The sequence below is a fragment of the Giraffa tippelskirchi genome, chromosome 4 (genome assembly GCF_054371585.1).
Source record: "Giraffa tippelskirchi isolate mGirTip1 chromosome 4, T2T-mGirTip1v1.2.pri, whole genome shotgun sequence".
NCBI classification, from domain to species: Eukaryota; Metazoa; Chordata; class Mammalia; order Artiodactyla; family Giraffidae; genus Giraffa; species Giraffa tippelskirchi.
Window position 1 is genome coordinate 97,922,496 of NC_137278.1, and position 27,929 is coordinate 97,950,424.

At 41.2% G+C, this 27,929-nt stretch overlaps 1 protein-coding gene across 1 annotated transcript in view; it reads right to left on the minus strand.

Annotated features, from left to right (window-relative positions):
* Positions 1-27,929, minus strand: part of VWA3B (von Willebrand factor A domain containing 3B) — a 195,169-nt gene that overhangs the window by 86,853 nt on the left and 80,387 nt on the right. The window contains 5 exon segments of the mRNA XM_081484474.1: positions 405-532; positions 8,700-8,882; positions 17,888-17,986; positions 22,955-23,086; positions 24,132-24,270. Coding sequence (XP_081340600.1) covers positions 405-532; positions 8,700-8,882; positions 17,888-17,986; positions 22,955-23,086; positions 24,132-24,270 — 681 coding nt within the window.

Consider the following 27,929-nt stretch of genomic DNA (forward strand, 5'->3'; position numbering starts at 1 on the left):
GAGACATCCTTAAGGACCACATAAGGATTTGAGAACCTGCATATAAGGATGAGTATGTGAGGCTTCCCTGGCAGTCCAGTGGTTAAGACTCTGCACTTCCACTGCAGGGGGCACAGGTTTGATCCCCAGTTGGGAAACTCAGATCCCATATGCAATGCCACTTGGTATGACCAAAAAAAAAATTTTTAATTAAAAAAAGGATGAGTTTGTGGCTTCTGTAAGCCAATCATTAATTCGTTAGATTATGAGTTCCCTTTGCTTAAACAAAAATCCTAACATAATCATACTAGGTGATTTTTTAAAAGAACTCTCACAAAGCACTGTAGAAAGAAGTGGTAAAGAGATCCAGAAGACCACCCAAGAGGACCTCTGTGATGGGGAAGGGGGTGCTTTGCCATGCTCACTTGTCTCCATCCTTTTCTGCATTGTACCACCAGTCCATGACCAATGACTCTGAGTAAAGGTCTTGCACCTTCTCTAGGTCACTGCATCCTTGCTCCATTTCCTTAATTAAAAGAGTCAGATCTTCATTCTGCCAAAATAAGTAAACACATTGCAAGATTATATGAAAGCTCAGATTCCAAACATTTCTAACAAAAAACCAACCATATCAGGAAAAGAAGAATCTAAAGAATTTCATGTAGTTCTTATTTCTCTTTTAGACAGCCTAATTGAGGTGTGGCAGAAAATGAAGAGGAACTAAAAAGCCTTTTGATGAGAGTGAAACAGAAAAGTGAAAAAGCTGGCTTAAAACTCAACATTCAAAAAACTAACATCATGGCATCTGCTGCCATCATTCATGGCAAACAGAAGAGGAAAAAAGTGAAAGCAGTGACAAATTTTCTTTTCTTGGGTTCCAAAATCATTGTGGACAGTGACTACAGTCATAAAGTTAAAAGACACTTGCTTCTTGGAAGGAAAGCTATGACCAACCTAGACAGTGTATTAAAAAGCAGAGATATCACTTTGCCGACAAAAGTCCGTATAGTCAAAGCTATGGTTTTTCCAGTAGTCATGTACAGATAGCTGAAGAATTGATGCTTTTGAACTGTGGTGCTGGATAAGACTCTTAGAGTCCCTCGGACTACAAGGAGATCAAACCAGTCAATCTTAAAGGAAATCAATCCTGAATATTCATTCATTCAGGACTGATTGCTGAAGCTGAAGCTCCAATACTTTAGCCACCTGATGAGAAGTACTGACTTTTTGGAAAAGACCCTGATACTGGGAAAGACTGAAGGCAAGAGGAGAAGGAGGCAACAGAAGATGAGATGGTTGGATGGCATCACCGACTCAATGGACATGAGTATGAGCAAACTCCAGGAGATAGTGAAGGATAGGGAAGCCTGGTGTGCTTCAGTCCATGGGGTTGCATGACTTAGCAACTGAACAATAACGAACTGAATGTACGTAAAGTGTACCATTTGAATAATTTTGACATTCACACGTGTGAAATCATCTCTGCAATCAAGATAATAATTATATCCATTACCCTCTATAAAGTTTGTTTGTAACCCACTGTAGATCTGCCCTCCCTCTTAGCCCCTCTTCAAAAAACAAGCAACTACGCTTCTACTTTCTGTCACTATCAGTTTCAATTTTCTGGAATTTTACTTGTCTGTTTATTTTTTTCAGCAGGTCTATATTTGTTTTCAGCAAAATATCCATAAAGTTTACTATTTTAACCATTTTTAAAGTGTGTACACCTCTGTGCAACCATCACTATTATCTAGTTCAAGAACTTTTTTAATTACCCAAATGGAAACCCATACTTAATTTTAATTGTTTTTTATTAGAGTATAGTTGCTTTATGGAATTTTATTTAAATGGAATCATGCAGTATATCATCTTTTGTGTCTAGTTTACTTTACTTTCATAAGTATTTTGAGATTCACCCATGGTATAGCATGAATCAACAGTACATTCATTTTTATGGCTGAGTAGTATTCTATTGCCTGGAGAATCCCATGGATGGGGGAGCCTGGTAGGCTGCAGTTCATGGGGTTGCTGGGGGTTGGACACGACTGAGCAACTTCACTTTCACTGACTGAGCGACGTCACTTTCACTTTTCACTTTCATGCATTGGAGAAGGAAATGGCAACCCACTCCAGTGTTCTTGCCTGGAGAATCCCAGGGATGGGGGAGCCTGGTGGGCTGCCATCTATGGGGTTGCACAGAGTCAGACACGACTGAGGTGACTTAGCAGTAGCAGTTAGCAGCATTCTACTATATACCAAATCCAAAATTTAGTCGCCTGTAGATGGATATTTGAGTTTCCAGGTTTGAGCTATGATAAATACTAAAGCTACGAGCATTTGTGCACAAGTCTTCATATGAACATCTGCTTTCATTTCTCTTGGGTCAGTGAATAAGAGCGGAATGCTTAGATCATATGGGTGGTGATGCTGAACTTTTCAAGAAACGACCAAACTGTTTTCCTAAATGATTGCACTAGTTTACATTCCCATTAGTAATATATGAGAGTTCTAGTTCCTCCATATCCTTGTAAAAACTTGATAAGGTCAGTTATCTTAATTTTAGCCATTTTAATAGCTGTGTAGTGGTATTTCATTATGGTTAATTTGTGTTTCCCTAATGATTAATGATATTAAGCATCCTTTCATGATCTTGTTTGAAATGCATATAACTTCTTTGGTAGAGTGTCTGTCCAAATCTTTTGCCCATTTTTTGTTTCCTTGAGTTTTGAGAAATCTTAATATATTCTGGATACAAGACAATAAAATTTGAAAACATTTTCTTCCAGTCTACAACTTTTCTTTTAGTTATCTTAGCATTGTTTTTTAAAGAGAAATTTTTAATTTTGATTAAATCAAATTTATTGAGTTGCTTTATATGGACTACGTTTTTGATGCCCTAATAAAAATTTTTTTGGTCTAACACAATGTCTCAAAGGGCTTTTCATATGTTCTCTTCTAAAGGAGGGAAAAAAACCTAGGTTTTGCATTTAGGTCCATGTATCATTTTGAGTTAATTTTTGATTACAGTGTGATGTATGGAGCAAGGTGTGTTTATTTTATCCAATTGTTCCAACATTTGTTGGAGGAAAAAAAAAATACTTTCTCCACTGAATTGCCTTTACATCTCTGTTGAAAATCAGTTGTCCACATATGTGTTAGTCTATTTCTGGTTTTGCTATTCAGTTCTGTTCTATAAATGTGTCTTTACACTAACACCACCCTGTCTTGATGACTATAGCTTTAGACATCTTGAGATCAAGTAGTATTAGTCTTTCAACTTTGATTTTATTTTTCAAAGCTATTTTGGCTATTTGAAATCTTCTGAATTTCCATGGAATTAGTTTGTCAATTTTTGCTAAAAAGCCTGCTGAAGTTTTGATTAGGAATGTGATGTCTATTTTTTTCTGTTTGAGTATTCTTTTTATTTTCACATAAATTAATGTACTAGAAAAATTAAAATAAAAACACTAAATACAGTATTGCACATAGCAACCTCTGTTAAATGCCCTATTATATCACTGAAGAATGTCATATACACATGGAATACACATCGGAGGGACTGAAGGAGACAGGAAGATGGCAGAACAGCAACTTGAGAAACACTACTCTGTCTGTGCATGTCAACTACAGATTGAAAGGTAAAGGAATGACTTTACACAAATACAAACATAGATGCAATTCAGATTTTTTGAGAATGCACATTCTAACATTGTGACGTCGTCTAACCCATAAACAACATACAACCCTCAATGTTTTATAGCTTTCAGTGACAGGCCTTTCACACACTTTGACAATTTTGTCACTACATGTTTCATATTTCTGATGAGATTGTAAATGATAATTTTTATTTCAACGTTTATTGTTCTTTTGTTGAAAATGATGGCTACTCCATTTCTTCTAAGGGATTCCTGCCCACAGTAGTAGATGTAATGGTCATCTGAGTTAAATTCACCCATTCCAGTCCATCTTAGTTCGCTGATTCCTAGAATGTCAACGTTCACTCTTGCCATCTCCTGTTTGACCACTTCCAATTTGCCTTGATTCATGGACCTAACATTCCAGGTTCCTATGCAATATTGCTCTTTACAGCTTCAGACTTTGCTCTATCACCAGTCACATCCACGGCTGGGTATTGTTTTTGCTTTGGCTCCATCCCATCATTCTTTCTAGTGTTATTTCTCCACTGATCTCCAGTAGCATATTGGGCACCTACCGACCTGGGGAGTTCATCTTTCAGTGTCCTACCTTTTTGCCTTTTCATACTGTTCATGGGGTTCTCAAGGCAAGAATACTGAAGTGGTTTGCCATGCCCTTCTCCAGTGGACGACATTCTGCCAGACCTCTCCACTGTGACCCATCTGACTTGGGTGGCCCCACACGGCATGGCTTAGTTTCTTTGAGACAGACAAGGCTGTGGTCCGTGTGATCAGATTGGCTAGTTTACTGTGATTATAGTTTCAGTGTGTCTGCCCTCTGATGCCTTCTCACAACACCTACTGTCTTACTTGGGTTTCTCTTACCTTGGACGTGGGGTATCTCTTCACGGCTGCTCCAGCAAAGTGCAGCCGCTGCTCCTTACCTTGGACAAGGGGTATCTACTCACGATGGCCCCTCCTGACCTTGAATGTGGAGTAACTCCTCTCGGCCCTCCTGCGCCCACGCAGCCGCCACTCCTTGGACGTGGGACAGAATGATCTCTGTTCGTTTCCAAGGAAAACTATTCAGTATCACGGTAATCCAAGTCTATGCCTTCACCAGTAACGCTGAAGAAGCTGAAGTTGAATGGTTCTGTGAAGACCTACAAGAACTTTCAGAACTAACACCCAAAAAAGATGTCCTTTTCATTACAGGGGACTGGAATGCAAAAGTAGGAAGTCAGTTAACACCTGGCGTAACAGGCAAATTTGGCCTTGGAGTACAGAATGAAGCAGGCCAAAGGCTAATAGAGTTTTGCCAAGAGAACACACTGGTTATAGCAAATACCCTCTTCCAACAACACAAGAGAAGACTCTGCACATGGACATCAACAGATGGTCAACACAGAAATTAGATTGATTATATTCTTTGCAGCCAAAGATGGAGAAGCTCAATACAGTCAGCAAAAACAAGACCGGGAGCAGACTGTGGCTCAGATCATGAACTCCTTGTTGCCAAATTCAGACTTAAATTGAAGAAAGTAGGGGAAACCACCAGACCATTCAGGTATGACCTAAATCAAATCCCTTATGATTATACAGTGGAACTGACAAATAGATTTAAGGGACTAGATCTGATAGACAGAGTGCCTGATGAACTATGGATGGAGGTTCGTGACATTGTACAGGAGACAGGGATCAAGACCATCCCCATGGAAAAGAAATGCAAAAAAGCAAAATGGCTGTCTGAGGAGGCCTTACAAATAGCTGGGAAGAGAAGAGAAGCGAAAAGCAAAGGAGAAAAGGGAAGATATTCCGATCTGAATGCAGAGTTCCAAAGAATAGCAAAGAGAGATAAGAAAGCCTTCCTCAGCGATCAGTGCAAAGAAATAGAGGAAAACAATAGAATGGGAAAGACTAGAGATCTCTTCAAGAAAATTAGAGATACCAAGGGAACATTTCATGCAAAGATGGGCTCAATAAAGGACAGAAATGGTATGGACCTAACAGAAGCAGAAGATATTAAGAAGAGGTGGCAAGAATACACAGAAGAACTGTACAAAAAAGATCTTCACGACCCAGATAATCACAATGGTGTGATCACTCACCTAGAGCCAGACATCCTGAAATGTGAAGTCAAGTGGGCCTTAGGAATCATCACTACAAACAAAGCTAGTGAAGGTGATGGAATTCCAGTGGAGCTATTTCAAATCCTGAAAGATGATGCTGTGAAAGTGCTGCACTCAATATGCCAGCAAATCTGGAAAACTCAGCAGTGGCCACAGGAATGGAAAAGGTCAGTTTTCATTCCAACCCCAAAGAAAGGCAATCCCAAAGAATGCTCAAACTACTGCACAATTGCACTCATCTCACATGCTAGTAAAGTAATGCTCAAAATTCTCCAAGCCAGGCTTCAGCAATACGTGAACCGTGAACTTCCAGATGTTCAAGCTCGTTTTAGAAAAGGCAGAGGAACCAGAGATCAAATTGCCAACATCCGCTGGATCATCAAAAAAGCAAGAGAGTTCCAGAAAAACATCTATTTCTGCTTTATTGACTATGCCAAAGCCTCTGACTATGTGGATCACAATAAACTGTGGAAAATTCTGAAAGAGATGGGAATACCAGACCATCTGACCTGTCTCTTGAGAAACCTGTATGCAGGTCAGGAAGCAACAGTTAGAACTGGACATGGAACAACAGACTGGTTCCAAATAGGAAAAGGAGTACGTCAAGGCTGTATATTGTCACCCTGCTTATTTAACTTATATGCAGAGTACATCATGAGAAACGCTGGGCTGGAAGGAACACAAGCTGGAATCAAGATTGCTGGGAGAAATATCAATAACCTCAGATATGCAGATGACACCACCCTTATGGCAGAAAGTGAAGAAGAACTAAAGAGCCTCTTGATGATAGTGAAAGAGGAGAGTGAAAAAGCTGGCTTAAAGCTCAACATTCAGAAAACTAAGATCAGGGCATCTGGTCCAATCACTTCATGGGAAACAGTGGAAACAGTGTCAGACTTTATTTTTTTGGCTCCAAAATCACTGCTGATGGTGATTGCAGCCATGAAACTAAAAGACACTTACTCCTTGGAAGGAAGGTTATGGCCAACCTAGATAGCATATTTAAAAGCAGAGACATTACTTTGTCAACAAAGGTCCATCTAGTCAAGGCTATGGTTTTTCCAGTAGTCATGTATGGATGTGAGAGTTGGACGGTGAAGAAAACTGAGCGCCGAAGAATTGATGCTTTTGAACTGTGGTGTTGGAGAAGACTCTTGAGAGTCCCTTGGACTGCAAGAAGATCCAACCAGTCCATCCTAAAGGAGATCAGTCCTGGGTGTTCATTGAAAGGACTGATGTTGAAGCTGAAACTCCAATACTTTGGCCACCTCATGCGAAGAGCTGACTCATTGGAAAAGACCCTGATGCTGGGAAGCATTGGGGGCAGGAGGAGAAGGGGATGACAGAGGATGAGATGGTTGGATGGCATCACCGACTCGATGGACATGGGTTTGGGTAGACTCCGGGAGTTGGTGATGGACAGGGAGGCCTGGCGTGCTGCGATTCATGGGGTCACAAAGAGTCGGGCATGACTGAGTGACTGAACTGAACTTATTGTTCTTTGCTAATATGACAACATTTTTGTATGTTATATGTTGACCTTGTAGGATACTACAATCTTGCTAACTTCAATTATTAGTTCCAGTAGCATTTTTGTATATTCCATTGGATGTTGAATGAAAATACAGTTTAACTTTATTCTATTTCAGAAGGCTTTTCTGTATATATACTATGTAATATATACCTAAGTATTTCATTTTGGAGGAAATACTAAATTTCAATATTTAATTTTGAATTCTGTATGTTTATTTTTACTTTATCAACATGTGATTGAATTTTGTGTGCTGATCTTATGACCAGTGACCTTGTTGAGCTCAGTTAATAGTCCCAGGAGTTTTTTGTAGCTCCCTTGGAGTTTTATTTGTTACTTGCACATAGGGACATGTCTATTTCTTCCTTTGTAATCTGTATGCCTTTTATCTATTTTCTTGCCTTGCTGTCTTGGTAGAGCTTCCAGTAGTATGTTGAATGTGAGTGGGGAGAGTGGATGCAGCTAAATTCCCTGGAAATGGATTGACCCTTTCACGTTTTGCATTTAAGATTTTCTAGATGGAAGTAGAGCAGCATTTGGCTCCTCCCACTATTGAGGTAAGATCTTCCTTTAAACTTTACCCAATACCCATTGGATTATGAAGTTTTCTAGTCTAGCTGATGGGAGTGGGCATTGCCCTCTGATGAGCTCAGAGTACTGGTCCATCCGGTTCTTTTGAATGAGTCATTTCCAGACTCTGGTATTAATAGTTTCTCACATGTAAGCATTGATCTGTGTTCTGGCTTGTCCTGGATTTAAAGTCACTCCTTAGAACAGAAAATAAGAAACATGTTCTCTAGAGGGGCACACTTGAAATGCACATCTTCAGGCCAAAATTGGAGGATTGGGGCATAGAATTTTACTTTCTTGTATTAGCTCATTGGAATGAATTGTTTCATCAGATGGTCACATGGTTATAGAGCCTGATGAGTCAGAAGACAACTACCTAGCAAGTGAATTTTTCTGAAACTTTCCCACCAATGTGTGCAAACAGGCAGTGGATAACAAACCTTATGTATGGACCCCCAGGGTGTTTGTTCCTAAAGTTTGGCAAAATGTTGATAATTGTTAAATTTGACTGATAGGTACATGGTCTATATACTCTTCTACTTTTGCATTTGTTTGCAACATTCCATAATAAAAAGCTTAGAAGAAAAATGAAATCTATTAGGATTCCCGGGCCTCTGTGCCTGGAGCCTGATTTGGTAGTTCGGTACTAGGACTTGGGAATCTGAATTTTCACAGGTGCCCTAGCTCAGGTGGTCCTTAGGCCACCACAGTTTGCAGGACACTGGCTGTTAGGTGATTCATTTTCTCAGCTTCGTTGTCTTTATGGTTGCTGTTTTCCCAATCATTGTCCACAGACCTCCAACCATTAGTGCTCAAGTAAGTGAACACTCTCTACTTGGCTCATGAAGCTCTTACCTGAACAGCCTCTGGAGTACAGGGATCCTTGCAGCCAAAATTATAAGAATGAAACTCTCCTCCAGTCAAAGAAGCAAGGTCTTTCAAAAATCCATTTGCAATCTCATCATTGTAACAGAAGGAGACGGTGTAAATAGGAATTTTCTGAAAAACTTTGACCTGGTCCATAACCATTTCAGGTGACTGAAATGATACATTTTGAGGGAAAAGAGGGGAGATAGAGAGGAAGAGACCAAAAAATAAAATGTGAAAATCCCTAGTATTTGTTCTAGATAGTGAAACTCTCCATTAGTAATTCCTTATACAGTGGAGAGTGACTTTTTGGAAAGGTGTCAATCCAATTCAACTAACAAAGCAAATTGCCAGGTGGTGAGAGTATGAAGACCAGTGTGACTCAACACATGCCCTCTGAGGGCTCACAATTTCTGTGGGAAAAGTCTGGGAGAAAGATCTGACTAATCCAATTACTCGATTTTAGTGCACCTAAGCCTAGAATCCATGCTTTTAAAGGATAGGACCTGGTGGCTCAGACGGTAAACAATCTGCCTGCAATGTGGGAGACACAGATTCGATCCCTGGGTTGGGAAGATACCCTGGAGAAGAGAATGGCCAACCACTCCAGTATTCTTGTGGGGAGAATCCCATGGACAGAGGAGCCTGGCAGGCTACAGTCCATGGGGTTGTAAAGAGTTGGGCACGACTGAGCAAATAACACATATATACACATAATTTTGAGCAGGGCTTTCCAGATGGTGTTAGTGGTAAAGAACTTGCTTGCCAATGCAGGAGACGTAAGAAACTTGAGTTCAATCCCTGGGTCAGGAAGATCCCCTGGAAGAGGGCATGGCAACCCAGTCCAGTATTCTTGCCTGGAGAATCCCATGGACAGAGGAGCCTGGCAGGCTACAGTTTATGGGGTCACAAAGAGTCGGACACGACTGAAGTGACTTAGCACACAGCATGCACACACTGCTGGACACTTAAAGTACTGAGTCATGGGTAAGACATCCTGGATACTGGGATTCTACAGAATGAGGCCACAGGATCTTGGGGCGGCTTCCAAAGCTTGTACTCCTAAAGTGCAATGTCCGGCTTTGGATATCTCAGAGTGAAAAAAGTGGTATCTCAGAGTGAAAAAAGAGACACTTATTTAGGGTCCTTTCATGTTCTGGGCACTCTGTTGGAGACATAATACCCCAGTTAACCCTCTTGTGACAGAGTTTTGGAAAGATTACTAGTTGCCCACCTCTCCTTTTTACTGTCAGAGACCTGGTTTTCTTTTCAAGGCAGCAACAGACTCAGTTAAAAACAAACACACAAACATAACAAAACACACATAAAAACTCATCTTCTGACACTTTTTTTTTGCAGCTAGGAGTGACCACGTGACCCAGGTCTGTCCATTGAAGTTTCAAGGGAAAGTTTTTTTTTGTTGCCAATAAAAAGGCAAAGACTTAACAAAATAAGTTGATGTCCTTCCCTTTTCCACATCTGCCTCCTGGAAAATGGACACTCTGCTTAGGCATGAAGCAGCTATCTTGTAACCATGAGGGTGGATGTCAAACACAAAGATCAGGTGAAGCATGAAGATTAAAAGAAGGCTGTTTTCTTGGAGATATCCTTGAGTAGCTGTATAAACTAGACTACCTACCACCATGCTTCTTCTTCATAGGAATATAAATCTCTCCATTTCAGTTATCATTTGTCTGCTCTCCTGCTTTTTTCTCCCGGTAATATGAAATCCTAATTGGCACAGTAGGTATGGATTCCACTTAAAGATGGAGAAATTGAGGCTCAGAAGGACTAAGCTTCCTAGGGTCATCAATCTCTTTAGTGGTAAGACTAGATTCAAAGACAGATCTTAGTACTAGAAGCAATGCCAGATTATTTGTTTTCCCCTGCTTGCAATAAAGACTGTCACTTGGCAAGGATTGACTCTCTGTAAACATTACCAGACACACAGGGAAGGTGAACTGATGATTTGCCCTGCTGACTCTCCACCAGCACCACCACACCCAGCTCAGCACCCTCAGAAGCTGCCTCTGGTTGTCCTGCCCTCATTGCTTCTGTATTTCTCAGTCCCTCTTTGATTGAGTCAACTTGCTGGCTCCTTTAGCCAGTCCCACTCTCCACCCACAATTCCTATTCTTTGACTATTAACCCTTCCAAAATGTTTCCTATGAACCCTGGGGAGGTGGGGTGATGAGGGAGGAGGCCTCTGGACTCATCACCTGCTGGCTTTGAGCAGCTCACATGCTGCTCAGGAAGGGGCCAGTTGAGTGGTCCCCTGGTGTCTGGTCTCATTCTAGCCACTACATATACATGACTTTGGTCTCTGTATTTGGTTCCAGTTTTGAGCCTGTCCTTGCCCATAAGCCCGACTGAGTGCCTAACATACACACTGCCCATAAGCCCACCCCACTTCTCCTCCTCTCTTCTTCTCTCCCCTCCTCTCTGCCCATCAGCTGGTTCAGAACCAAACAGCAACCTAACCTAGTTGAGGGCTGACCCAATCTGTCTTGTCAACTTCAAGGACAGAGCAAATCTCTCTCTGCTGCCTGCCTCTCCTTCAACCTAGCTTCCATTGTGAGCACTAACCATGGGCCAGGCACTAAGAGCTCTGCTGTGCTCTCTCCCTGCATCCCCTCTACAACCCACCGAGGAAGGTATGATCATTATCCTCATTTCTTGCCAAGGCTCCTCGCCACTGGACCTCACCCCTATATACCAGACTGGAGATTCCAGACCTAAATTCAGTTAATTTGATAAGATAGGTTTTAGCTAGAAATTGCTCCTATATTGGGGCGTCCCAGGTGGCTCAATGCTAAAGAATCTGCCTGCCAAGCAGGAGATGAGGGTTCAATCCCTGGGTGAGGAAGATGCCCTGGAAAAGGAAATGACAACCCATTCCAGTATTCTTGCTTGGAGAATCCCATGGACAGAGTCTGGCAGGCTATAGTTCATGGGTTTGCAAAAGAGTTGGAAACGACTTAGCAACTAAACAACAACAATCTCTATATTGACTTCCAGCTGAGATATTTGGGGAGGGACATTAATGTTGATTTAGTGCTGACATTGTGGGTAGCATCTTCATTTTCATACATTACCTAACATCACTTCATAGATTTATTTGCTCACTGTCTGCATGCTAAGTCGCTTCAGTCATGTCCGACTCTGCGACCCCACGAACTGTAGCCCGCCAGGCTCCTCTGTGGAGTGGGTTGCCATGCCCTCCTCCAGGGGATCTTCCCAACCCAGGGACTGAGTATGCATCTCTTATGTCTCCTGCATTGGAAGGTGGGTTCTTTACCACTAGTGCTACCTGGGAAGCCTGAAAAGCTTTGCGTTGCTCACTATCTATCTCCCCATAAAACAGTAGCTTTGCTGAAGGCAGGTACCTGGTCTGTCTTGCTCTCCACCATATCCCAGATTGATAACAGTACCTGGCTCATAAAAAGTGCTCAGGAAATATCCATGGAATGCATTCACAAGAACATCATAGCAACCCTGTAAGGAGGAGCATTAGCTCTAAGTCACGGATGAGGAAACTCACTTTGGGGACATTTTTCCAAGGTCATTCAGATGGGCAGTGCCGGTGATGAGCTCTAACCTGGGTCTCTGGCTTTAAAGCTATTTATTTCCATCAGTCCTGACACCCCAAGAAAGCACGAGCATGAGAAAGTCCACTACATGTATTGTTGTGAGCCCTCAACCTGCACGCAGTCCCAAGTAATGTTTGCTAAACTGGCACGAGGTTCCAGAGCCCAGCGAGGTGGTAGAGAGCTGGGCAGAGGGCGGGGCTGCATCTTGACTGCAGAAGGAGCTTGATCTCTGCCAGGGAAGATAGCATTCCTATCCTCCTGCCCCTCACCCACAGCCCCCAGGGATTCTCCTCTGCTGGTGGGTGTCCTCACAGCTTTGACAAGAAGACTCAGTAGTTGAAGTAAACCTTTTCCCCCTGCAGCCTGACTCATCCTGACTCTTCTCAGATGCTAAGTGGAGCTACTGTAGTAGCTCAGGTGGAAGAGCTTTGAATGTGGATGTAATGCCCATATAACTCCTTAATCAATTCCCTTCAGGGGCCTTGTCGGTCCCTAAGATGAGGCCAAGCTGCACACCTGAGACACTCGCCCCAGTGCCTTGTCCCTGAATCTAAACAGGTGTGTAGCCAGATGTTCCTTTCACCACAAAAGTCAACTTGGGGTGACAAGAAAGGCAGGAATGGTTCTCTCATGGTCTGAAGGAGGTTTGTTTGTACAGGGGGAGTCCCCCTGTGCCTTCCCCTGCCCCCACATCTCATATACCCCACGTGGGTCCTTATTATACATCTGTTTTTGTTTAAAATGGTGCAGTTAACTTCCTCACGTCCATTTTCTCGATTTTTGTGAGAGTGAGGCCCTAACTTCAAAGAAATCCCCAAACAATCACAGCCAAATGTGCTGGGCTTCTCTAGCAGAGGCCCCACAGTGTCCACTCACACCTATAGATACCCAGCAAAGGACACCTAATGATCCCAGGGTCATGAAAACTAGTATTACTAGAACCCTTTGAACTTGATTAAAAACTTGGTTTCCATATAATTCTGCCCTGGACATTTAATAAACAAGCAGTACGGTGATGTCCATGGAATTGAATCCTGAATAGCATCTCTGTGTGTTCTTCCAAGTAGAAAATTCTGCTGAGTACTGGGAATAATAACATTGGTCTTACCTATTCAGGTCCTACATAGTCAGTGAAAATTAAAAAAACAAATGGAGATTGAGTGCTACATTTTAATGTCCTCTACATAGAACATGAATATCAAATATCCATTTACTTTTTTGAGAGAATCTGAGGGGCAATACAAACTAAATAGACTGCATGTGGGGAAAAGGCAGAGATGAATATGAAATGCCTGAATGAGAGTTTATAAATCATTTTTTTAGTAATTTGCATATTCCTAATTCCAGCTCATCCATATCCCTAGTTTATCATCATTAACTGGACCACAGACCCTCTGAAAATCCAGGAAAAGCTACTGACCTTCTCCCCAGAGAAATGTATTTAAATATAATTTAAATATATTTTTTGAAGATTCCAATTTAAATATAATTTTGGAAGATCCCAGATCCTCATAAGTCTGTGATGAACTCCAGTCTAAGCAACCTTCTTAACACATTGTTGGTATAGTGTTAATTGGTAAATCCTCTTCAAGGGCTATTTGGCGGGATGTATCAAAATATATATCTTTTTACTGAGAACACTTCTCAGAATTTATGCTACAGATACACTCATACAGGTGCAAAATGATATATTGCAACCTTGAATAGAAAGATTGAAATAACCTAAATGTTCATCTCCAGGGGTCATAACTAAGTAGCTGTGTGATGGAACAGTAAGTAGCTATTAAAAAATGAGGAAGCTCTTTATGAAATGGTATTAAGCGATCTCTGAGGTATATTGCTTTATTTATTTACTTACAAAAAAATTTTGGCCAAACCCTAAGGCATGTGGTATCTTAGTTCCCCAACCAGGGATCAAACCCAGTCTCCCTGCATTGGAAGGCAGAGTCTTAACCACTGGACTTCCAGGGAAGTCCTCTGTTTTATTAATAAAGGTTCAGAATTGTGTGTGTAATATGCTGTGTGCATGTGTGCTAAGTCATTGCAGTGGTTTCCAACTCTTTGTAACCCTATGGACTGTAGCTCACCAGCCTCCTCTGTCCATGGGATTCTCCAGGCAAGAGTACTGGAGTGGGTTATCATGCCCTCCTCTGGGGATCTTTCCGACCCAGAGATTGAACCTGTGTCTCCGGCACCTGCTGCATTGGTAGGCAGATTCTTTACCACTAACTCCACCTGGGAAGCCCGTGTAATATGCTACCATTTATATATTTTAAAAAGGAAATATATATAAACATTTATCTGTTTGCATAACAAACTATCTCTCAAAGAAAATAAAGAAACTAGTAACCTACATTGCCTCTTAGGTGATGAACAGGAGGTGGGAGGGAGAACTTTCTCTACATATTCTTTTGTACCTTTGTAATATGTACCATGTTAATGTACTACTATGCAAAAATTAAATCAGTTTTTAAGGTAGTTTTATTAAATCTATATAACTTAATATGATGCAGTCATTGAGAATGATGTTTGAGAAGAATGTCTCATGACTTGGAAAATTGGCACATATTAGATGAGAAAGGGCAGAAGATAGAATTATGAACTACTTATACTTACCTCTTATTCTTCCTTATGATTATATGCCTACCTATATTTTCTAAATTGCAATAAAATCAGTTAGCATTTATTAAAAAGAAAAAGACTCCTTGTCCAGATAACTTGCAAGTCAGAATCTCCAGCCTACACTTTCTCCAAACGCCAGTCCCACACTTATATGGGTTTTGGACAGCCAAGAAATCCAGGTGGCTCAAGCTCAGCTTCCTCCACTGGCAACCCCTAAGTCTTCATCTTCTTTAGATGTCAGTCAGTTAATAACAATTACTAGACAACTCTAATCAGTCATCTTGACCCCTTCCTCTGTTGGCCCTCACCCAGCCCCCCACCTCCTACCCACAAACTGGCCACCAAGTCCTTTGATGCTACTCCTATGATCTCATCTCTGATGGGTTTCTCCTTCCAAATTTCTGCCACTCTTCCCTGAGGTGGGACCTCACCAGCTCTCATCAAGATCTAGTCTTTCCCTGGCTCTACTGAGGCATATTTATAACATATAGGTGGATGGGATCTTCTGCTGTCCTGAGAGTACCCAGAGAGGTAAAGACCACCCTTTCCATGTGACATTCAAGGACCATCATGGTCTACCCCAACTTAATATCAGAGACTTGTCCTTGACACTCTTCTGTCACTGCTCTTGCTCTCCGGTTGTCACCCTGAGCAGCCCACATACTTTTACACCTCTGTTCCTTCTGCCCAGGATACCAGCAATCTCCTCTGTTTAAAAAACTCCTTATCTGTTGGGAGCCGTTCTGGAACTACTGCCGGGTGACAAAGTCACGGCACCAATCAAGAAGAAACTGCAAAGCGGTTTCTCTCCAGGATCGGAACCTTTGCTCCTTCCTGTTTCTATGCTTCTGTTGTAGCTAGCTGTGTTTCTTTCTTTCTGTTGGGAGCCGTTCTGGATCTATTACCGGATGACAAAGTCACGGCACCAATCAAGAAGAAACTGCAAAGCGGTTTCTCTCCAGGATCGGAAGCTTCCCTCCTTCCTGTTTCTATGCTTTTGTTGTGGCTAACTCTGTTTCATTCTTTGATGGCTGGAGTTGTAGGGGCTTCCATGATGAGATCATGAGAGTTCAATAAAAAGAAAAATGATCCCTTGCCCCAGAGAAACATTCCAAAAATGATTAAACCAACTGAGGCCCCTGACTGGTGGGTCCCTAACATTCAGCCAGGGAATAAGGTCATGATCATTTGGAAAACAAGCCCTAAGCCTATTGTGACCTGGCCTCATGAGGAAATTGTTATTGATGACTGGAAAACTTGGGTCATGTATCAGGGAAAGTTACAGAAACTAAGCCAATTGCCTTTTCCCCTCAAAATCTAAGCACAAACAGAAAAGATATATATAAATTGTATTGTAAATAGTATCTAGGTAAACTGCAAAAGATTTCCCCTTGCCGGAAATAGTCTTGTGGTATGTGGGTAGATGGTAAACAAGCCACCACTGACAATGGCTGTACTATGAAAAACTTTGCCCTTAGCCATCACTATAGTTTTTAGTCATTGAAGCAAGACGCTGTACTCACTGTAGTAGCAGGCTGTACAAAATAAACAGATGGAATAATATGATTTATAGATTATGTTTTAGTAAAATAAAAATAGGTTTCGGGGTAAACATGTAACCAAAATGTGACAATAGACTAGGAAAAAACTTTTAACACATCTTAGAATCAGGGGATGTTGATCTAAATGGAAAAATATTGTAAGAATCATTATGTAGAAGATCATATGCTATATAAATAGAGACTAAAGCAATAAAGAGTGTGGTCTTTAGGCCATCAAAAAAACCTCTCTGTCTCTTTTCCTTTCGCCGATGCCGTTCATCCCTTGGGGACCCCTGGACCAGCTGGAGCGGGACTCCGGCACTTATCCTCCTTTCAGACACAGCTGAAGCATGCCCTTCTTAGTGGATGCTTGCCTGGTCTTCTTTCCATCTTGTACAGTGGAATTCATCACTGTGCTCCCGTCCAGTTGGTAGCCCAGGCAACCCTACTCCCTGTATAGTATCAGAATTCACTGTATATGCTAGCACACTCTCCAACATGTAAGCTCCCCTAGAGCAGGACATTATTCATCTTTGTAGCCTCACACTTTGGCACCAGACAAGGAGCATAAACAAAGCACAATAAACTGCCTTTGAGTAGAAAGTACAGTGAAATTGATAGGAAAATCATCCCAAATAAAATTTCACTTTATATACAACTTCTTGGCCACAAATCTAACACTGCAGTAAAATCCGGTTGCTTTAGTATTTAAGCCCTGGACTGTTTGACACAGGATATTTTACAATATTTGCCTAGCAGTCTTCACATGCAGACACTTCACAATGAAGGAAACAAGTTGATACTAATTCACTTCAGCGGTTAATTTACATTGTACTGGCCCGCACATCCGAATATTTATTTAATGCCCAGAGCATTAGTCTTTCATTCACAAAGCTCAAAAGAAGATGAACGGACTCCACTAAAACTTTTCAAATATTTTCCAGTCAGGCTAAACAAAACAAAGAACATTTCACCAGAAAGGCATGCTTTTGTTTAAATGATTACTAAGTTAAAATTAGGGGTAAAACCAAGGACATTGTGCAGTGACATGTTTAGATTCAGTGTCCCCAAAGGAAAAAAAATCAAAAAGATTTCCTTGCTCTTAGTTTATAATAAAATATAAACCAGTCTTCCATGGAAGGCAGACATTTCCTTTCATGGGGTTGATCTCCAGGCCTATGGGAGTGCATCAAATTAACCAGACAACATTCACTGTCACATAAATTCTCCTCAGTGTTGTAGTAGACAAAGGAATTTCTCAATGTGGGCATGTGTGTTTTACCTCACTTTTCATTCCCTAAGTCAAGCAAGCATCTGTCAACAGCTTTTTGGTGGCAGTGAAAAAGATCCCCCAATTCCCACTCTCAGCTCTCACTTTCAGGGGATTAGTGAGTCTGTCTTTGTTCCCAACTTTGATAAGTACCTGATCAGGTCTCCCATCTGTCAAAAGGTAGATTACTTGTGTTTCTTCATCAGCAAAAGCAATTTGCAGGGCACTCAGGGTGTTTGTGGAACTTCCAATCTACAGAAAAGAGAGAGAGAGACATACCAAGTGTATACTTAAATCTCAAAAAAAGATCTCACAAACAAGTGTTATTTATTCTCTGCCTCCAAAAAGAAAAGAAGGTATTTGTGAAATAAAAGATAAATTTAAATTATATTGAGATAATAATTTCAGCCCAGGAATTCCAAGAAGTCGAATCCTTGGATGTATCATAAAAGTGTTTATGCAGATAGTCCCAGGAGAGCTAGAAGCTGGGACAATGGATTTCCTGTCCTGATGACAGAGCTCTTAATTCAATTTTATCTTCGTGTGTTTCTGTGGGAGGCACTAATTCAGTTACTGTTCATTCAGCTGTCAGCACGGCTTAAACACGCAGCCTGAATATGCCTGGGTGGGGACCATGCTTGTTTTCAACCAGGATTGATTCATGACACCCAATGTTCAGCAAACACAAGTGTGGTGTCATGAGCAATCTGGAGGTACAGGAAGCTGTAAAACTGTAAAATTCCTGCAGGTCTGTCCAGGGATGGAGAGAACTGTCACTCCACAATAAAAAAGAGCCAGACAAACAGCAAGTATGTGACTTTTGTTACATTAATGAGAGGGCTTAGATCACAGGGCAACCAACTGGCCCCAAATCTGGGGAGAGGTGGGCATCTGGAGAGCCAAGTGAGATGCAAGCCCTGGCTCCTGGGACAGGATACAGCCAGACCCTGAAGGAGAGCTGGGTTGGGGTGGCTGGTGAGCCAGCAGAAGCTGCACATATATATTGGCAAGAGACCACAATGTGGGCTCTTTTTTAAAAATTTTATTTATTTATTCATTATTTATTCAGTTTTATTTATTCACACCCGGCCGTGCTGGGTCTTTGTTGCTGCATGCCGGCCTTCTCTAGTTGCAGCGCATTCTCACTGTAGAGGCTTCTCTTGGGAGCACAGGCTCTGGGGCGAATGGGCTTCGGTAGTCGTCATGCATGGGCTTAGTTGCCCCGTGGCATGTGGGATTTTCCTGGACCAGGGATCGAACTGGTATCTCCTGCATTGCAAGGCAGATTCTTAACCAGTGGAATGCCAGGGAAGCCTGGCATCAGTGCTCTCCTGAAGACTGTTTCACCACAAACCCCACAGAGTATTCACAGGATAGACTGAGAGAGCCTAAAGAAAATCTCCTTCATATGGCAGAACTGAGGGAGAGATTCAGTGACACAGGAACATCCACAAAGACCCTGTTCTCTCTCTCCCCTGCAGAACAAAAGCTTTTGTGTGTATGTATGATTACATATAATATCTAATACAGTTTAAATGTTATGTAAATGGTTGCCAATGTGCAGCAAATTCGAGCTTTGATTTTTGAAACTTTCTGGAATTAAAAAAAAATCCATCTGGGGTTGGTTGAATCCATGAATGAGGAACCTGTAGATACAGAGGAATGACTGTAAGTTCAAAATAGCCAAGGAAAGAATTAGTGAACATGAATATAGAGCAATAGAAATTATCTAAACTTAAATGCAGAGAGGAAAAGGAACAAGACAGAAAAGAGCATGAGAGAGCTGTGGAGCAAATGGTCTGATACATGCTTAATTGGAAACAAAGCAGAAAAGGGAAAAGAGAGTAGAAGAAATATTTGAAAAAAATGGTTGACAATTTTCTAAAAACAATGACAGATATAATCCCATGGACCCAAGAAGGTCAGATAACATCAGGTAGGATAAATAAATGACCTAACACTCTGCCAGGGTGGTAGCTAAGAAAGCCAGGTAGTGAGCTGGGACTTTCATCCCCACTAACTGTAACATGTCCTCCCTGCTCAATAATGTCCATTCCCACTTAGCAGTGAAAACGTGTTCCTCCCTATCAGGTTTCAACAGAGTTCCAATGGGGAACCTGAATTTCAACCTGCACCCAGAAGTATGAGGCAGGGCCCACATACTATACCCCTGACAGAGCAGTGTCAGACAACGCCAACTAAATAGCAGGTTAGAATAATATCCAGAGTCTCATAACATAAGATAAAAATGTCTAGGATTCAATTGATATATACTCCTTCATACCAAGAACCAAGAAGCTCTCAACCTGAAATGAAAAAGATGATAGCAACAGAAAGAAGACAAAGATGTTAGAATTATTTGATAAAGATTTTAGAGCAGCTGTGAAAAAAAATGCTTCAACTAGAAATGGCCAACTAGCTTAAAACAAATGAAAACTAAAAAACATCAGCAAAGAAATAGAAAGTCTCATGAAAAAAATAAAAGACAGGAAGGAGAATCAAATGGAACTTTTAGAACTTAAAAATACAATAACTGAAATTTTATAAATTCTCTGACCTAAGCCAGCTGACCACAGCTCGGTGATATCAGCACACAGCACATTCAGAACACCTGGGTAGTGTTCTGAACTGACTTGGTTGAGTTCTGGACCAAATCAGTCCAAAGAGTAATAGAGGAATCTGGTGTTCTTGAAAATGAATTTTATACATTCAGCAAGCAAGTAAAGGTACTTCAGTGAAGGTTTTTGACGAGAACAGGATCACAGTGTAAAAAAATGATCTGACATATTTTTAGCCATTTAGATGAGACTGATTCTATTCATTAGTAATTTTATATAAAGAGGAACCTGCTAATGTTTTTATCCAATGAGAGTATATATATAACATCCTGTTATCACAAACTCTAAATTAGCAGACTCTGAATTAAGATATTTCCCATTACCTAGAGTCATAAAAGAAACTTCAGTGGATAATCCTGGATGTTTAACAAGCTGAGAATGAATTTAATATTCTTTTCCAGCATATGGTGGCCCATTAGGACAAAATGTTACAGACATTATTCCTTATAGAACAGATTTCCTCCTCTCGTTATTTATTTATTTAAATTATTTTAAGTTATATGCAGAGTACATCATGAGGAACACTGGGCTGGAAGAAACACAAGCTGGAATCAAGATTGCTGGGAGAAATATCAATAACCTCAGATATTCAGATGACACTACCCTTATGGCAGAAAGTGAAGAAGAACTAAAGAGCCTCTTGATGAAAGTGAAAGAGGAGAGTGAAAAAGTTGGCTTAAAGCTCAACGTCCAGAAAACTAAGATCATGGCATCTGGTCCCATCACTTCATGGGAAATAGATGGGGAAACAGTGGAAACAGTGTCAGACTTTATTTTTTTGGGCTCCAAAATCACTGCTGATGGTGATTGCAGCCATGAAATTAAAAGACACTTACTCCTTGGAAGGAAGGTTATGGCCAACCTAGATAGCATATTTAAAAGCAGAGACATTACTTTGCCAAGAAAGGTCTGTCTAGTCAAGGCTATGGTTTTTCCAGTGGTCATGTATGGATGTGAGAGTTGGACGGTGAAGAAAGCTGAGCACCGAAGAATTGATGCTTTTGAACTGTGGTGTTGGAGAAGACTCTTGAGAGTCCCTTGGACTGCAAGGAGATCCAATCAATCCATCCTAAAGGAGATCAGTCCTGGGTGTTCATTGGAAGGACTGATGTTGAAGCTGAAACTCCAATACTTTGGCCACCTCATGCGAAGAGTTGACTCATTGGAAAAGACCCTAATGCTGGGTAGGATTGGGGGCAGGAGAAGAAGGAGATGACAGAGGATGAGATGATTGGATGGCATCACTGACTCGATGGACATGGGTTTGGGTAGACTCTGGGAGTTAGCGATGGACAGGGAGGCCTGGCGTGCTGCAATTCATGGGGTCGCAAAGAGTCAGACACAACTGAGCGACTGAACTGAACTGAATGAACTGAACTGAACTGAATTATTATTGTGTGGTGCATGGCTTGTGGCATCTTAGTTCCCTAACCAGGGATCCAATCTAGGCCCTTGGCAGTGAAAGCACAGAGTCCTAACCACTGGACTACCAGGAAATTGCCCCTCCTCACATTTTAAAAAGAAAAAATTTTAATTTATTCATTTACTTATTTTAGGCTGCCCTGTTGCTGTGCATGGGCTTCCTCTAGTTGTGGAGAATGGGAGCTATTCTTTGCCGTGGTGCACAGGCTTCTTATAGCAGTGGCTTCTCTTGCTGTGCATCATGGACTCTAGAGCTTGGGTTTAGTAGTTGTGGCACAGGGGCTTAGTTGTCCCACAGCATGTGGGATCTTCCTGGATCAGGGATTGAACCCATGTTCCCTTGGCAGGTGGATTCTTCACCACTGGACCACCAGAGAAGTTCCCTTCCTCTCATAAAAAAAAAAAAAATCCCAAAGGAACTCCAGAACATTCCAATGACAGTGTAAACCCTGCTCGTTAATACTCAGGAAGCTCCACTAATGGCCATGTGTAGCTTCCTGTCAAATCTGGAACTCTAATTCAGGCAACGAATCATTTTAAAGTTATTTATAATCCATATTTGACTTTTTAAGAATAGTCCTTGGTCTCAATTTTAGTATATCTTAAATATGTGGAATGCTATGTGATTCTAAGAAAAGAACTTTTAAAATTAAGGTAAGTTCAAGACAACAGAAAACTTGAGGAAAGGGAAATTCTTCCCAGTAGTCTGTGTAGATATAAAGTTGTCCAAGTAAACTAGACCCCTGAAGAAGTGAATTTACCTTTTTATTACATCCTGCTGCCCTATTCTGTCCTGGATGTCAGCCCTAACCCACATTATACTGTGTATTTCCACAAGTTCATTACTTTTGAACAAAATCCCCTGTTTAAAATAGCTGTAATGTATCATTTGAAACAAGCGTGAAGTCTCAGAAGAAACAAATATGAATGTTTAAGTAAAAAACCTATATTTTGAAATTTGTTTTCATAAAGGGGCTGAGACTTGAGCTGAGGGCAGTGTTATCAATAGAAGCCTAGGTAAATGTTAGACATCAACTAAAAAGATTGGATTAACACGACCTTTGTAAGTGAAACAAACGTCTATGTGAAGCCATGGCCATCCTTGGAGTTCAAAGCAGTTTCTTAAGCATTTCTATCCTGATCTCTGTTCTTCTTCTCCCAGACCCAGCCTCCCTCTTACCTTAATGTCTCTAATCCAGGCCTGGGCCCCTTTCAGATTATCCTCATTGATTTCAACAAGTTTTTCCTGCCAAGCACTGGCTTGAGCATCAAACTGCACAAAATTGAATTTCCTTTTATGTTTCAGCTGTTCCTGTAAGAGATAATGTGAGAAGGGATTAGGACAGGCCATTGTTTGATACATTTTAATCGCTATGATATCTCTTTTCAGTTGTAGAAGCTAAAAATTACATTCAATAGAGAAAAATCTTATCTAGTACAAGAGGCATTTAAATAAAATTTACATACAGTTTGGACATTAAACCTTTATAAATGTGTATATGTATGAACATATATCAGATATATGTATAAGTTTATATATATAAAATACTACATTATTTTTCTTTAACACTGACATTAATGGTATACTGAATATGCACACTAAATGCAACATGCTTAAAGAAAAAAAGATATCCAAAATGCTGTCATCACCTGGTCAACAACTTTTTGGCAAGGCTATTATTACAGTTGCAGATTTGCTCACTTGCCTTCCATCAGCCCGTATTTCTCCAGAAGTTCATCAAATTAAAAATTGTGTTTTGTATTTGTCAAACACTCCCTGTAACTGTTTTCTATGGTTCATACTCACTTGAACACCACCAACTCATGACAGTACTCTGACACCCATTTATAGGTGTGGAAACTAGGAGGCAGGGAGTGTTAGCAATCTGCTTCAGGTTGCACAACTCAGAGGTGGCACAGGTGGAATAAGGACAAGACGCTCCTGGCCAACAGCTTGCCCTCCCCCCACACATCAGTCCTGGGGCCAGTACATGCAGCATCCCTAACACTCATTGGAAATTTAAAATAAACACGCCCAGCTGAAGAGTATCTGGAAAATAATGAAGGCATGTGCACGTCACAGATTTCAGGATAGAGCAGACCTGGGACATTGGACATAGAATTCACTTAGCAGCCTATACATTACAGGAAGGACCCACTGACCCAAGGATCTACTTGCAAAGAACGGATGACTCTCACTGGCAAAAAGGACCCTTTTTCTGAAGTGGCTTTCCTGTGGATTTCTGAGTACAAAGCTGGCCTGAGCATCTCTCATAACCACTGCAGGTCATGACTGGTGGAGATGAACTCATGATGCACAGGTGCCCAGCTGCCTGATCCCTACAGCACCATCTCACCTGTATGAGCTGGATGACCTTGTTCTTCACCAGGTCCAGTTTCCCCTTCATTGAGTGAGACGTGTCAACGAGGACGTAGACACAATCTCTAGGCACTTTTCCAAAGAGGCCTTGACTTCCATCCTGTAACCATTTAATCCTGGACAGAAAATAGTTGAAAGTGAACAGTTAGAGCCTGTGGCACTGAGAGCATCTTCCTTAGAACTTTATGATAGATCTACAGAGGAAAATCAATAGGACAGAAAAATAAATCCAATACTGGGCTCCAAAGCCAAAAGTAAATTACTTCCTGTCATCTGATATTTTGAGGCCTTTAGCTATGACTTCACACCATTTATTCTTCTAACCCTGCTGACTGCAGTCAAGCTAGTAATGCCAGCACATTCCTGAAGCTTCAATGAAGCTTACAGATAGAATCAAGCAACCCCAGATCCCAATAATAATCAAGTGCCATGAGGTTGTGTAAGCAGGATTGCTTCTGTGGTCCATGCTCAGGGTCCCATCACAGATGTAAATGGTTCAGCAAGTTCATGGTACAGACAAAGTCTGGAAGAGAGGGCAGGGCAGACATAAAAATACTTGAAACTGAGTTCAGAGTTCAGCAAGCCCCAACAACTAGACTTTACAGGGCAAAACACTGAAGAGGAGAGTGTTGCAAAGGAGAGAAAGCGGGTTGAGGAGTGATGGAAAGAGATACAGAAAAGGACAGAATGTGCTCCAGAGGTGTGCAGGAGGATTCTCCAGAGATTTTGGCTAATCAGGGCATGCATGTGAAAAAAACTACTGAAGTCAGAGAATAAATCACCAAAAAAGGAATAGCTGGGCTAGTCCCTCAGAGCTTACACAGGCCTGGGAATAGCTCATCTCCCAAGCAGTCAGGGTGGAAAGGTCTCCATAATGTATGTGGCATCAAGTAGAGTTCTCACAAGGGTATTGCTTTAGTAATAAGACCAAATGAATCCTGGACTAAAATGCCTCCTTGTTAGCCCTATGTTAAAAATAAGACTGGGAGCTGACTGTGGCTCAGATCATGGACTCCTTGTTGCCAAATTCAGACTGAAATTGAAGAAAGTGGAGAAAACCACTAGACCATTCATGTGTGACCTAAATCAAATCTCTTATGACTATACAGTGCAAGGGAGAAATAGATTTAAGGGACTAGATCTGATGGACAGAGTGCCTGATGAACTATGGATGGAGGTTCATGACATTGTACAGGAGATAGGAATCAAGACCATCCCCAAGAAAAGGAAATGCAAAAAAGCAAAATGACTGTCTGAGGAGGCCTTACAAATATCTGTGAAAAGAAGGGAAGCAAAAAGCAAAGGAGAAAAGGAAAGATATACCCATTTGAATGCAGAGTTCCAAAGAACAGCAAGGAGAGATAAGAAAGCCTTCCTCAGTGATCAATGCAAAGAAATAGAGGAAAACAATAGAATGGGAAAGACTAGAGATCTCGTCAAGAAAATTAGAGATACCAAGGGAACATTTCATGTGAAGATGGGCTCAATAAAGGACAGAAATGGTAGAGAACTAACAGAAGCATAAGATATTAAGAAGAGGCGGCAAGAATACACAGAAGAACTGTACAAAAAAGATCTTCACGACCCAGATAATCACGATGGTGTGATCACTCACCTAGAGCCAGACATCCTGGAATGCGAAGTCAAGTGGGCCTTAGGAAGCAGCACTATGAACAAAGCTAGTGGAGGTGATGGAATTCCAGTGGAGCTATTTCAAATCCTGAAAGATGATGCTGTGAAAGTGCTGCACTCGATATGCCAGCAAATCTGGAAAACTCAGCAGTGGCCACAGGAATGGAAAAGGTCAGTTTTCATTCCAATCCCAAAGAAAGGCAATCCCAAAGAATGCTCAAACTACTGCACAATTGCACTCATCTCACATGCTAGTAAAGTAATGCTCAAAATTCTCCAAGCCAGGCTTCAGCAATACGTGAACCATGAACTTCCAGATGTTCAAGCTGGTTTTAGAAAAGGCAGAGGAACCAGAGATCAAATTGCCAACATCCGCTGGATCATTGAAAAAGCAAGAGAGTTCCAGAAAAACATCTATTTCTGCTTTATTGACTATGCCAAAGCCTCTGACTATGTGGATCACAATAAACTGTGGAAAATTCTGAAAGAGATGGGAATATCAGACCACCTGACCTGTCTCTTGAGAATCCTGTATGCAGGTCAGGAAGCAACAGTTAGAACTGGACATGGAACAACAGACTGGTTCCAAACAGGAAAAGGAGTACGTCAAGGCTGTATATTGTCACCCTGCTTATTTAACTTATATGAAGAGTACATCATGAGAAACACTGGGCTGGATGAAGCACAAGCTGGAATCAAAATTGCCGGGAGAAATATCAACAACCTCAGATATGCAGATGACACCACCTTTATGGCAGAAAGTGAAAAAGAACTAAAGGGCCTCTTGATGAAAGTGAAAATGGAGAGTGAAAAAGTTGGCTTAAAGCTCAACATTCAGAAAACTAAGATCATGGCATCCAGTCCCATCACTTCATAGGAAATAGATGGGGAAACAGTGGAAACAGTGGCTGACTTTAATTTTCTGGGCTCCAAGATCACTGCAGATGGTGACTGCAGCCATGAAATTAAGATGTGTGTTCTGGAAGGAAAGTTATGACCAACCTAGACAGCATATTGAAAAGCAGAGACATTACTTTGTCAACAAAGGTCCGTCTAGTCAAGGCTATGGTTTTTCCAGTGGTCATGTATTGATGTGAGAGTTGGACGGTGAAGAAAGCTGAGTGCCGAAGAATTGATGCTTTTGAACTGTAGTGTTAGAGAAGACTCTTGAGAGTCCCTTGGACTGCAAGGAGATCCAACCAGTCCATCCTAAAGGAAATCAGTCCTGAATATTCATTGGAAGGACTGATGCTGAAGCTGAAACTCCAATACTTTGGCCACCTGATGCGAAGAGCTGATTCACTTGTAAAGACCCTGATGCTGGGAAGGATTGAGGGCAGGAGGAGAAGGGGACGACAGAGGATGAGATGGTTGGATGGCATCACCGACTCAATGGACATGGGTCTGGGTAGACTCTGGGAGTTGGTGATGGACAGGGAGATCTGGTGTGCTGTAGTTCATGGGGTCGCAAAGAGTCAGACATGACAGCGACTGAACTGAACCAAACATAACTTAAAAGCAAGTCGCAGAGTAACTTAACTGCACTCCAAGTAACTTCTCTGCATCACAGAACACACATTTAAAAAATATAACAAAATCCAGTTCCCAATAATGTTACATTCAAAATGTCTGGCATCCAGTAGAAAATTATCAGGCACATAGAGAAGCAGGAAAATATGATCCATAATCAGAAGAAAAACAGATCAACAGAAACAGACCTCAAAATAACACAGATGATAGAATTTTCTAAAATGGATGCTACACAGCTATTGTAAACATAATTCATATGTTCAAGAAGGTAAAGTAGGAATAGAATGAGGAGAGGAATGGAAGACATAAAAAAAATCCTCTGAGGAAAAATATACTTTATGCTATTAATAGTAAAGTAGACACTCGCAAAAGAAAAGATCAGGGAACTTTAAGAAAGACATAACAATAGTAAACAGTTAAAAATAAAATACAGGGAGAAAAAGGTTTAAAAAATATAACAGAAGATAAGCAACCCATGGAACAATATCAAGGAGTCTAACATATGTGTAATTAGAAACTAAAGAGGAGGGAAAGGGGATAGAAAAATGTTTGGAGAAATACAACCAAACGTTTCCAATTTTGATGAAAATACATCTACAGATCCAAGAAGCTC